Source organism: Pleurodeles waltl, chromosome 9, assembly GCF_031143425.1.
Source record: "Pleurodeles waltl isolate 20211129_DDA chromosome 9, aPleWal1.hap1.20221129, whole genome shotgun sequence".
Lineage (NCBI taxonomy): Eukaryota > Metazoa > Chordata > Amphibia > Caudata > Salamandridae > Pleurodeles > Pleurodeles waltl.
The window spans coordinates 12,309,213-12,320,647 of NC_090448.1; the positions used below are offsets into that span (position 1 = coordinate 12,309,213).

General features: G+C 44.9%; 1 protein-coding gene across 1 annotated transcript in view; it reads left to right on the forward strand.

Moving 5' to 3' along the window:
* The window catches only part of PPP4R2 (protein phosphatase 4 regulatory subunit 2), a 118,573-nt gene extending 108,277 nt beyond the window's left edge, over positions 1 to 10,296 (forward strand). The window contains exons 8-9 of the mRNA XM_069206111.1: positions 3,258 to 3,526; positions 8,085 to 10,296. Coding sequence (XP_069062212.1) covers positions 3,258 to 3,526; positions 8,085 to 8,398 — 583 coding nt within the window. The 3' untranslated portion in view covers positions 8,399 to 10,296. The remainder of the gene's footprint in view (positions 1 to 3,257; positions 3,527 to 8,084) is intronic.
* The last annotated feature ends 1,139 nt before the right edge of the window (positions 10,297 to 11,435 follow it).

Consider the following 11,435-nt stretch of genomic DNA (forward strand, 5'->3'; position numbering starts at 1 on the left):
CAGGAAATGGGGGACAAAAACAGTAGACATTTTTTGCAATGCAAGAGAATGCCAATTACCAAAGCTTTGCAGCCAGATTGCCAAACCTCCAAGTGCATGGAAATGCATTTGTCGATTGACTGGTCAGGAACGTTTACATGCCTTTCCATCTAGTCCCCTGATAAAATTTGTGGTAGAGAAGTTTAAATGAACAACAAGGACATTAATTCTAATCTGCCTGCAGTGAGCAAGACAAACCGGATACTCGAAGGTGATAAACCTGGAGCAAGGCAGAAGGGTAACATTCCCTCCCCCGCATTGTTAGTAGGTTCTGTGGAGCTGGTAAGGAGTGCTACACCCAGAACTACGCACACTCAACCTGGCAGCATGGGTCTTGAGGAATTTGAATTTGGGCACCTGTGCTTGCTTCAAAGGTGCTGATAGGCCAGAAGACCCCACCCACAAGGTGGTGCTATACAGAAAAATTAACAATGTTCCAACAATGGCATGCAACGGAAGCACCCTATTGTGAATGTGCACACAGCACAACAATCTTAGACTATCTCACCAAGCTCCTTGATGAGGGATAATCGTATGTCTCACTCCAGGGACACGTATCTGCCATTGTGGCACACTCCACAGGAGTAATATGCCGAAGTTTCTTTCAAACATCGGTTAGCAAAAAATTCCTAGAAGGGGCAAAAAGGCTAGCACCACCACCATAAGCTACTTCACTCGCTTGAAATTTGAACGTTGTTTTCTTACAGCCCATGCAACCTCCTTTTGAGCCAATGCACACTACAAGCAGACTTTTTTAGTAGCCATCCCTCACTGCGGCAGCTCGTTGAGTTATAAGTACTCGCTGTACAAGAGCCTTATCTTCAAATCCAGAAAGACAAGGTGGTGATGTGCACAAACTGCCATTTTCTCCGAAACGTAGTCTCAGCTTTCCATGTCAACAAGGTAGACAACCACCCTCTTTTTCCGAAAACACTATACAGAGCAGAAAGGGCTCCTCACACTCTAGATGTTTGAAGAATAGTGATGTTCTATATTTAGGAAACTAAAACAATCCGAAAAAGCAACTAGTTTTTGTTTCCTTTGGCCAGCCACTAAGGGAGGAAGGGCCAGTAAGCAAAACCCCCATAGCGAGATGGATCGTACAGAGATGCTGTGCAACAGTAGGGTTACTCTAGAAGAGCGGCCTAGAGCCCATTCAGCAAGGAAAGGCAATAATCTCATTCATCACCAGTGTCTCCATTGAAGATATGTGTAAGGCATCCACATGGTCATCTACACACACACCTTCGTGATACACCATCGTGTGGACATTCAAGCCAGCAAAGAAGCCCAGGAGGGCAGAGTCCGTAAACACCTGTTCGCAAATATCATCGTAACCCAGCCTCCCAAAATAACATGGAAAAAATGTTAATGCACAGCACGTGATTCCAGAAATGGTTCACCCTGCAAAAGGCAACTGTTACATACCAATAGTAGTTTCTTTGTAGCTTGAAGAGTTTCTTGATTCACATGTGACCCACCCACCTCCCCGAGATGAGAGCGTTTAACAACATGGGGAGGGGGAGGGGGGGGAAGGAATCTGAAGATATTGGCCGTGCGCAGAGGGTTCTAGGAGCAGCGCCTGCTGTCATCGAGGCGGGACCAGGAGCCGAATGGTCGACGTTTAAAAAAACAAAAAAACAACAGGAATGACACATACCGCGTGCTGGACCCAGCCAATTGATGGCGGAATAATGTACAGCATGAGAGTCCAGATGCTCTCTAAACTCCAAAACTACTACTGGTAAGGAACCATTTTGTTGCATCTCACCACATCCTTTGTGGGGCCCATGCATGGAGGGGGAGCCCCACTCCTCCCTCCCAGTCCCAAAAGAAAAAGGTGGGGGTAGGGTCTCCCCTTGCACTGCTAATTACCCCATATATTGCATCACTCATGATGTGTTCTGTGACATAATTTGTAACATCAATGCAACATACGAAATGGCATCATTGATGATAACTTGGTGTGTTGACGCAGTGAATGAGTTCTAGTTACTTGAGAACTCGAACTTGTGAATTTCAGTGGTTTTGTTAGTTAAAAACTTAATGTTTTAACCCACAGTTTCACCTAACTATAGCATCCCTTTAACCTTTTGTTTTTTGTACTTTGTTTTTTTTTTTTTTTAAATATAAAGTGAAAAATTACAATTCCAAACTAAAACATTTTAACCTTTTGGTTTTATCATTGTATGTGTATGTTATGTATTAAATGCATACTCTGCGTCCCTCCCTCTTCTTCCATTGGTGCGTGCGAGTGCCATTTATACTCTGCTTCCATCCGTGGTAGTATACAGCGTGGGGCAATGGGGTCCGACACTTCAGCTCCTGACCCTATTGCCCTGAGTGTAGTGGCATTTGTCAGATTGCATGCAACATTTGCTAAAAAAATCTGCTTCTGCGTTTAGTTTTCCATTTTGTCCTTTTGTATTTTTCTTCCATTTTTATTTTGGCTTTTTTGTGTGTCGGGTGGGGTGGAGGGTGCGTACAACTGTTTCCCAGACATCCTGCCCAAGTACTGCCTCTAAACCAGGTGACCATCATGGAAGGGTGGTGTCCATGGTGTATTTTTGTTTTACCATTCTAGGATGGCCAAGAAATTGCTCCTAAACGTAGCCACCGTGGTGGAACTTTAAAAGAATGATGCACAAGGTACAATACCGTTCCAAGATGGTCATCAGCAGCTGTGTTCAGTTGTATTTGCCAGGATATGATGGCTATGCCAAGGCAATCTCATGTTCTTTTCTACTTGTAATTAATCCTGCATGCATTGTTGAGTGTGTGTTTTTGTGGCTGTTATTGGAGAATATAGAAATGAGTCCTGTGGATGCTTGGGAATGGGTGAAAGGATGAGTGACTGGGTGGATGTATGATGGCTTAGTGAATACCTTAACTCATAAGGAACTGATGAGGCCCTTTCATTTAGGAGCCAGCCCTATTGGCATTGCCAATGAGTATTCTATTTTTTTTCTTTCTTACAGTCATATTATAGTGCCAAAGGTTTACTTGTAGTTGTCTTTTTTTTAAATGACAAACCAATGACTTCCACCACTAAACAGGTTTTCTTTATTCGATCTTTTAAAAAAAATAAGATCTCATTTATGGAGAAGTCTCTGGAACTACCATAGGCAGTGATGCTGGTTATGAATTCAAGGTTATGCATGATGAATTAGGATTACAAGTTTCCATTTTTTATAACTGAGACTTTCTTTTCCTAATAGTGACTTATTAGCATCTGAAACGAGCAGTCCCCAAGCCAGCACCATCAAGAACAAGCACCCAGAGGAGGACCCGGTGGAGGCGGAAGGCCACGAAGTGAAACGGCTTAAGTTTGATCAGGAGGAGGAAGATGAGGACCATGAGGCCGCCAGCCCGCCGTCCACCAGCGAGGCTTCTTCCGAAATGGCGGAAGAGGCGGAGCCGTCTTCAAGGAGTCCAGAAAAAGAAACTGAAATCAGCTGCACGAGAACCAGCAGTGACGAAGATGAAGGTCTTTACAGCGTGATAAGTTTAAGTATTGGGCATCGGGTGGTGTACAGCTTGGCCTCTAAAACGGCTTTAGCTGGCTTTTCATTTCTGAAAGTGGCATGACACCGAGCCTCGTGCCGTTGACCAGGGATTGGTGTGCCTGTGTTTACACAGTTTGAGAAGAGTTTCTCGTGTCATTGTATTTTCGATTACAGTCTGCAACAACCATTGCAATTTGAGTTCTGCCAACATCTCTACATGTCAGAGTTCTATCATTATATTAGGATATTTTTTTGGTGTAGGTTATGACCCGTCAAAATTCTGTGCTTCCGTCCACATAGTAATTTCATTCTGTTAAGCTTGTGCTGAAATAATCGCATGTCTTTATATTTACTCCTACCATTATTTTGGCCAGAATATATATAACTCTGGAAGACCGATAATTATGGAAACGTAAAGCTCAAACCATTAAGACATTTTAGTCTAACTGTGCCGACTGCATCATGTCCGTGTGTGTATATGCGCACCAGACTCTTAGTGGGCGGAAGACCTGTTGTAGGAAGCTGGCTCTTTGTGATGTATCTATAACTAGATACACCGTATAAAGAGGCCAGGGGTCCCCTTCTGAGTGGACGGGGGCTGCTTATGCAATCCCAAAGTGCTCTCTTAGGAGGTAGCCTGGTTGAGCAGCCTTAGGCTTAACACAGAGGAGTGCAAGACATCTACAAATACACATAATAGTTAATAAATGAAAAGCACAACTCAAAAAGGAGAGCCACACTGACTTTTTTATTTAAAAAAAAAAAAAAATAGCAAGTATGTTTATGCTTAGGCATTGGAGAAAAAAATGTTCAGGTGACTCAACTCATGGCGAGGCGGCAGGTACAGTTGTGGCTTTGGGTGTCAAGGTTTGGCAGTTCTGGATGCCTTAGAGTCCTTTCTTTGGAGTTTGAAGGAATACAGGTCTGTTTTTCACAGAAGGTCTTGAGTCTTTATCAAAGTTAGGCAAGACCCCCTGGGTTTCTGGAGTCAACAGCTGCAGGACAAGTCCACTTTGGTTCAGTTTTTCATGAAGAATGTACACAGGCTACCGGGGATGGTACCAGGTCAGGTGCTTTTTCTTTTCTCCTCTTTTGCGCCTGTTCATGTCCTTGGTCGTCTTAAGTCTTCAGGATCTGCTTATCTAGTGTCAGGGGCGCCCCTAAACACTGAATGTAAGGGCACTAGGGTAGTGTAGGGTAGTAGCCAATGGGCTACTGACCTTTGGGGGTCACCTCGCCCCTTATATGTCCACTTCCTGTCGGCATATCCTTGTCCCAGAATTTCTAGGTATGCCATCACGAAGATGGCTACCTCTGAAGAATCGTGTTCACCTCGGATTAGCCCACCTTATCGGTGGTACTAGCCTGAAGGTTGCACAGCTACCTGACTGGCTAATTTTCCACCTGTTCAGGTGCCAAAGGGGGCTCTGGATAAGGTGGTCTGATTCCTGTGTTGGGGAGTCTAGATTCACATTTCAAAGGTGGCAGCCCTTTGAGGCTTGCCACCTTAGGAAGGCTAATTAGCAGGCCATCCTGTGGGTAGGGTGTGCTACACCCTCTTCCCGACAGGCTTTTGTTCTGTGCCTCCTGGGCGCAGGGGGCTCTCGCTGTATGAGGTCAGAACAGAGTCGTGGGTGGCAGGCTGGCAGAAATCAGTCCGCAAGCACATCGGAGGCTGGTAGGTTCTCAAGGAGCACATTTAAGGTGCCCTCTGCGTGTATTGATAAATCAATCACTGAAATCAGTGTGGGTTTATCAATACTAGATGTCTGATACTAACCATCCCTTTTTTCAGTGAAGCCATCATGCAACTGGGGAACTTGTTTTCAGCTGTGTCCAGTACATGGTTTAAAATTGCTTCTCCGATCACTTGCGTTAGGAGCAATGTTACTGACCAGCACTGGGGCATATCTGCTCCTGCAGGCATGTCCTCGCGTGTAATATGATGCATCCTGCTTTAGGGCTGTAAGACCTGCTGTAGGGTTAACTTAGATATATTACATGCTATGTTTAGGGGACACGGTACCGTGTTGTGTTTTCACTTTTGGGGAGCACCTTGTCACACAGCCTGCAATGCCAGTCTGCACGAGTTTAATGCTGGGTCCCTTACAAGTGGCACAAGTGGTATGCTGTGTCCCTTACAAGTGGTATGCTGGGTCCCTGAGAAGGGCACAAGTGGTATGCTGGGTCCCTTAGAGTGGCACAAGTGGTATGCTGGGTCCCTTAGAGTGGCACAAGTTGTGCTGCAGCTCTTGGGGCCCTCCTCAGTACCCATGCCTTGGTACCCCGGGTACCATTTACTAGGGACTTAGAGGTGCTAAATGACCTGGTCACTTGGGGATCAAGTGACCAGGTGTCTTATTTTAGGGAAGGAACACTGGCACACTGGGGACCTGGTTAGCAGGAACCCAGCGCACTTCAGGCAGTTGCATCAAAAACCAGGCACAAAAGTGGAAGGCACTGCAACCAGAACCCAGCTTCATACACTCATTACATGTTCAGCAGTTTCCAGCTCACCCACTTGTCCTTTCCCAGCTTCACTCTTAAAATTCTAGCTTGATGGTCCAAACGTGATGATGCATGAGGGAAGACAACTTTTTCCATGGTTTTTATACGAGTAATTTGATTTTGGCTCAGCATAGTTTAATGTTTAGCAGTCTAACCTGAAAGGGAAATCTCTAGTGAGTGGGATCTTCTGATAGCCTTGATCAAAAATTGTTGCCATCATTGACTATGGGAGTGAATATAGTGGGGAATAAGTGAAATGACTAACGGTGAGTCACTGCACTGGTCCTGAACCACCTGCTGTGTGCTTCTTGAGTAGTTCACTCTTCAAAGAATTCACCTCCAGAGATCGATTTTAGGCCCCAGCTCGACATTTCAGTTTGGCTACAGACCAGAAGTTTCTTCATAGAAGCAAATTGTTGCCAGTTTACAGCATCTCTTCCCCGCGTCTTGCTGCAACCTTTGTCTGGCTCTCATTGAGACTCAGGCAATGGTCCAGTTAGGGTTCTGCTATTGATTGATCATAACGTGCAGATAAACCACTAGTGTCTCCTCTGACTGTTGCTGGTTTTTCTGAATTTCTGAGCCGAGTTTTTGTTCAATCCTAGTCTCACCTAACGGTTTTCTTTCAGTAATGTCATGGACTTGACTTCACTAGGACTCTGAAGAGGGGATTGAGCTCCAGATGACTTCTCTGCCAGTGCTTGATGCTTTCTTGGAACTGTAGTCGGGCTGGACGACATCCATCCATTCCTACTCACTTATAACGAAGCTTTGAAATGACAGATGCTGCGTTGTTTAGAAGAGATGTGTAATCCTCCGTTTGAATAGTTTAAGCTCTCCCTCCCTTCGGATCTGATGTGAGTGCCTCTTCCGGTTGTTGCTACTGATAGAAAGATAGCCGGAAGTAACTCTCAGATGTAGATCAACAGCAGATTGCTAAGGAATTAACTCAGATTTCCAACAGATGTTTCTTCCTGCTGAGGCAAGCCATGTCACGGCTGTGCCTTTCATGCTGATTAAACCAATACATGAGGGCCCTGGTGTGTTTCTCTGCCTCTCTCGTGACTAGAGACCCCATGTTCATTCAGTCTTTCCCCAGTGTCACCTCATTTACCTCGGTCATCCTAGGCTTAGCTCTCCATCTCTATGGCTCATAGCTGGACTCTGTGTCCTCAGGATTCTTAGTTGCTGCTCTATCCAGTTTCTGCTCTCCCAAGCCCGTCACTACCTATGGTGGTCCTAGTGTGGGCAACCAGCAGTGGAAGTCTTTGAGAGCCCTTAGTTTTGGGGCTTTGCTCCAGTGAATGGTAATCATGTTTGTGGACTTTTGCTGGTACCTTGTGTTGAATGTGATCTGTTAGGCGGCCTCATGACCTACGCCTCATGCTTTGTGCAACTCTTATACCTTTTGGCTTTTTCTGGTTCGGTCAAGCAGTAGTGCCAGATCTTTGGCTGGACTGATGGAGCGTCAAGATCCAGGGAAGGGAGTGTGGGGACAGGTTGTTGAGCACTCAGTCTCCTGCAGCCTTGTGTCTTCAGAATCAACCTGTTGTGTGTGCTTGATAGGTTTGTGCTTCTCCTACAGACAATTAAAGAAGTGAGCTTAGCATAGATGCGAGTTCAGACGGAACCATGCAGCGTACTGGATGGCGAAGTCACCAAGGTTCTTGTTTGAATCTTTTTTTTATACTGTTAAAGGGCTGTGACCTTTTGTCCCTGGAGGACAGTCCATTAGTTTGAAGGAAAGGGGAATGTGGGTGGGGGGATGGGTCGGGCAGAGAAAATGATCACTCATGTAAAAAGTATCCTCCATGCAATAGGAGGTGTAATTCTAGGGCAGTCACAGTGTGCTATGCTTCCGGTGTTTGAGACCCCGTTAAAAAGTAAAATGTACTAGTCTAAGCTGACCTGGCCGTGTTCTGAGCTTTTTGGTTCGCTCTTCCCCCTGAGAGAGTAATACCCAATGATTGTTCCATAACCTCATTTTCCTTAGTTTTTCATTCCATTTTGATTGCATTTCTGTTTTTTCAGAATCTTACATGACCTCAACAGAAGTTACCGCTGACACAAGTGACCAGGACAAAGACGCGAGTGATCTGGTCTCAGTGAGTGAAGAAACGTGCGAGGAGAATGAGATGGAGGAATCCGATGAGTCTGAAGCGAAGAAAGATGTACATTCGACAAACTCTGACGACCCCGCATTGACGGTCAGTACTGCTAGCGAGTGTACCGGAACGGAAGAGCTTGTGGCCTGCGCCAGCGAGGCTGCAGACGCTCCACCGGAGTCTATGGAAAACTGCGACGATGCGTCCGAGGTCGCGGAGGAGCCTATGGAGCAAGACTGACCGTTCAAGTACCTTTCCGTGCAGTATTTTCCATATGACTCTGGTTTTACACTGTATAAATTTTGTATGTAATAAAGTGGACCTTTAGTTTTACAAGAGAAAAAGCAGGTTGTAAAATAAACAAAAAAAAAAAACCTGACTGAGCCTTACCTGATGAGAACTGTGAACCTTTCCCGCTCCAGGTCTGCGCCAGTCCTGCTTACCGCTGAAACTTCAGTCTCTTCAAATCAGTGGTCTGTGTATAGATTTTTTTTAATTTAGAGTAATGTTTTTAAACTGGAAGGTTAATATTAAAATTTTGAACTTTTTGGAAATTATCACATTTAATGTTTTTATGCGGTCAGTTTCTGGCGGTTAAGGAAGCAAGTTTCCTATTCTGGCCCTAGTTTCTGCATTCAGTGTGAGCTGCCGGGTTTAAAATCATCCATTTGTATACTACCAAATTTCAGTTCCAAATATATATGCCTATGTATGTACCTTTACACTGATCTGGGGAAAGTGTCTTTTTTCCTGGTTATATGAGATATGAGCTGGCAACTGTCCTCTTAAAGTTGTCTAATCTTCTCTTCTTGCATGTGACGTTAAAATTTCTATTTGTCGGTGGATACCTTAAAAACTTGTGAAATCCAATGGAGCCAAAATTTGTTTCAATAGTAAGTTAAACACATTCCAAGTGAGCCTACTCAACTGCTAACCTTTTTTGTACACACTTCCAAGGTGCCTGCACTCAAAGGTTTAAAAAAATTCCGAGTGCGTACTTGAGGATGGTAAATTCCAAGCACTTGCTTGAATGTTTCTACAATGAACACTTGGAAAACCATATTCGAGAGAGGACTCGCTCTTCACAAGCTTCACAGATCATTGAGAAGACAATGTTTCATCGTTATTTACCCAGTTTCATTTTACATTACCACTGCACTGAAGCGTTAATATTATCTTGTATATGTACCAGACCTCTTGAAGTTGCATTAAAATCACCTTAACTTAAATGGCATTTTGAAGTGAAGTATAGATGTTTTTTCAAGGGCAGCCAGTGTTAACCTTTTCAGATCAACACAAGCACAAATACTGCTCTTAAGCTTCTATTTTCCAATACTGAAACTCAAATTCTGCAGTCGTTAATTCACAATTGCTGGCTGCCAAATTTATACCAGTTTCTTAATGATTTTTTTTTTTTTTTTTTTTTTGTAATTCGAATTTATAAATTTCTGTAACTTAGATTTTGTAGCTTGTTAGGCGTCCTCACTTCATCGATGAATCAGTGTGTAATTTGTGTCTACGTGGATGCCTGGGCTTTCAGAGCAGTATTCATATGAAGCAATAAATATTCACTTTACAAGACCACAGTAGATTTTTATTAAAGTATATCAAACGTTTCCCGGTTTGTGAAAGTTTAATTCTACTTGCCTGGAGTTTGAGATTGTAGGTTTTTACTTTAAACTTATTTGATTTCTCTGTACTTTTTGAGAACTTCAGCATTTTAGTTTTTCTCAGTAAATACTTGACAGTTAGCCCGGGTTGCTCGGTGTTATGTCTTTACTGTCCGGCATATCAAGCTTTAAATGGGCAACGAATGTATGCAAGGAGATGCTTGCCTTTCAACAGAAAGAATATTTAATATACAATGCTGCAAACCATTCTCTATTTAGTTTTGCGTAAGTTGACACTGCAAATATGTATCATAAGAGGAAAAAAATTACATTTATGTATGAATTAGGAAATTGTTTAAAATTTAGTTGGGAATCTAGGGCATTTGAAAAATGCTCTCGTTTTTGGAAGTAATTTGCCAATGAGAACACCTTAAACCCTTTCCTTTTCATTTTCAGAAGCTGGCTCCTTCGGAATGTGTGAGTTATTTGTGAAGTATTGTCAATAAACCCATTCTTTTTTGCACCTTTGATATTTGTTGTTGGTGTAGCAGCGTCCCAGCTCGTGCGAGCAGTGGTTGCCAGTGTTGATGCTGCATGTGATGGGTCCTGCCACAAGTGGTGAGTGGTTGGTCTTCAGCCTGCCAGACCTGTTGACCTGACTTGTTTGTGTTGACACTGTGCGTGATGGGTGGGTCCCTTGCCGTGGTCCTGCCGCAAGTGGTGAGTGGTTGGACTTCAGCCTGCCAGACCTGTTGACCTGACTTGTTTGTGTTGACACTGTGCGTGATGGGTGGGTCCCTTGCCGTGGTCCTGCCGCAAGTGGTGAGTGGTTGGACTTCAGCCTGCCAGACCTGTTGACCTGACTTGTTTGTGTTGACACTGTGCGTGATGGGTGGGTCCCTTGCCATGGTCCTGCCGCAAGTGGTGAGTGGTTGGACTTCAGCCTGCCAGACCTGCTGACCTGACCTGTTTGTGTTGACACTGCATGTGATGGGTGTGTCCGCCATGGCAGGAGATGCCCTAACCCCTCTGGACCATTGTGCAGTGCAACGTGCAGCTGCACATTGAGCCGCAAAGCGGCCCAATACATGTACTACCTGTTTGTCCAACACACAAGGCTTGAGCAGTGGTTGCCAGTGTTGATGCTGCATGTGATGGGTCCTGCCACAAGTGGTGAGTGGTTGGTCTTCAGCCTGCCAGACCTGTTGACCTGACTTGTTTGTGTTGACACTGTGCGTGATAGGTGGGTCCCTTGCCGTGGTCCTGCCGCAAGTGGTGAGTGGTTGGACTTCAGCCTGCCAGACCTGTTGACCTGACTTGTTTGTGTTGACACTGTGCGTGATGGGTGGGTCCCTTGCCGTGGTCCTGCCGCAAGTGGTGAGTGGTTGGACTTCAGCCTGCCAGACCTGTTGACCTGACTTGTTTGTGTTGACACTGTGCGTGATGGGTGGGTCCCTTGCCATGGTCCTGCCGCAAGTGGTGAGTGGTTGGACTTCAGCCTGCCAGACCTGCTGACCTGACCTGTTTGTGTTGACACTGCATGTGATGGGTGTGTCCGCCATGGCAGGAGATGCCCTAACCCCTCTGGACCATTGTGCAGTGCAACGTGCAGCTGCACATTGAGCCGCAAAGCGGCCCAATACATGTACTACCTGTTTGTCCAACAC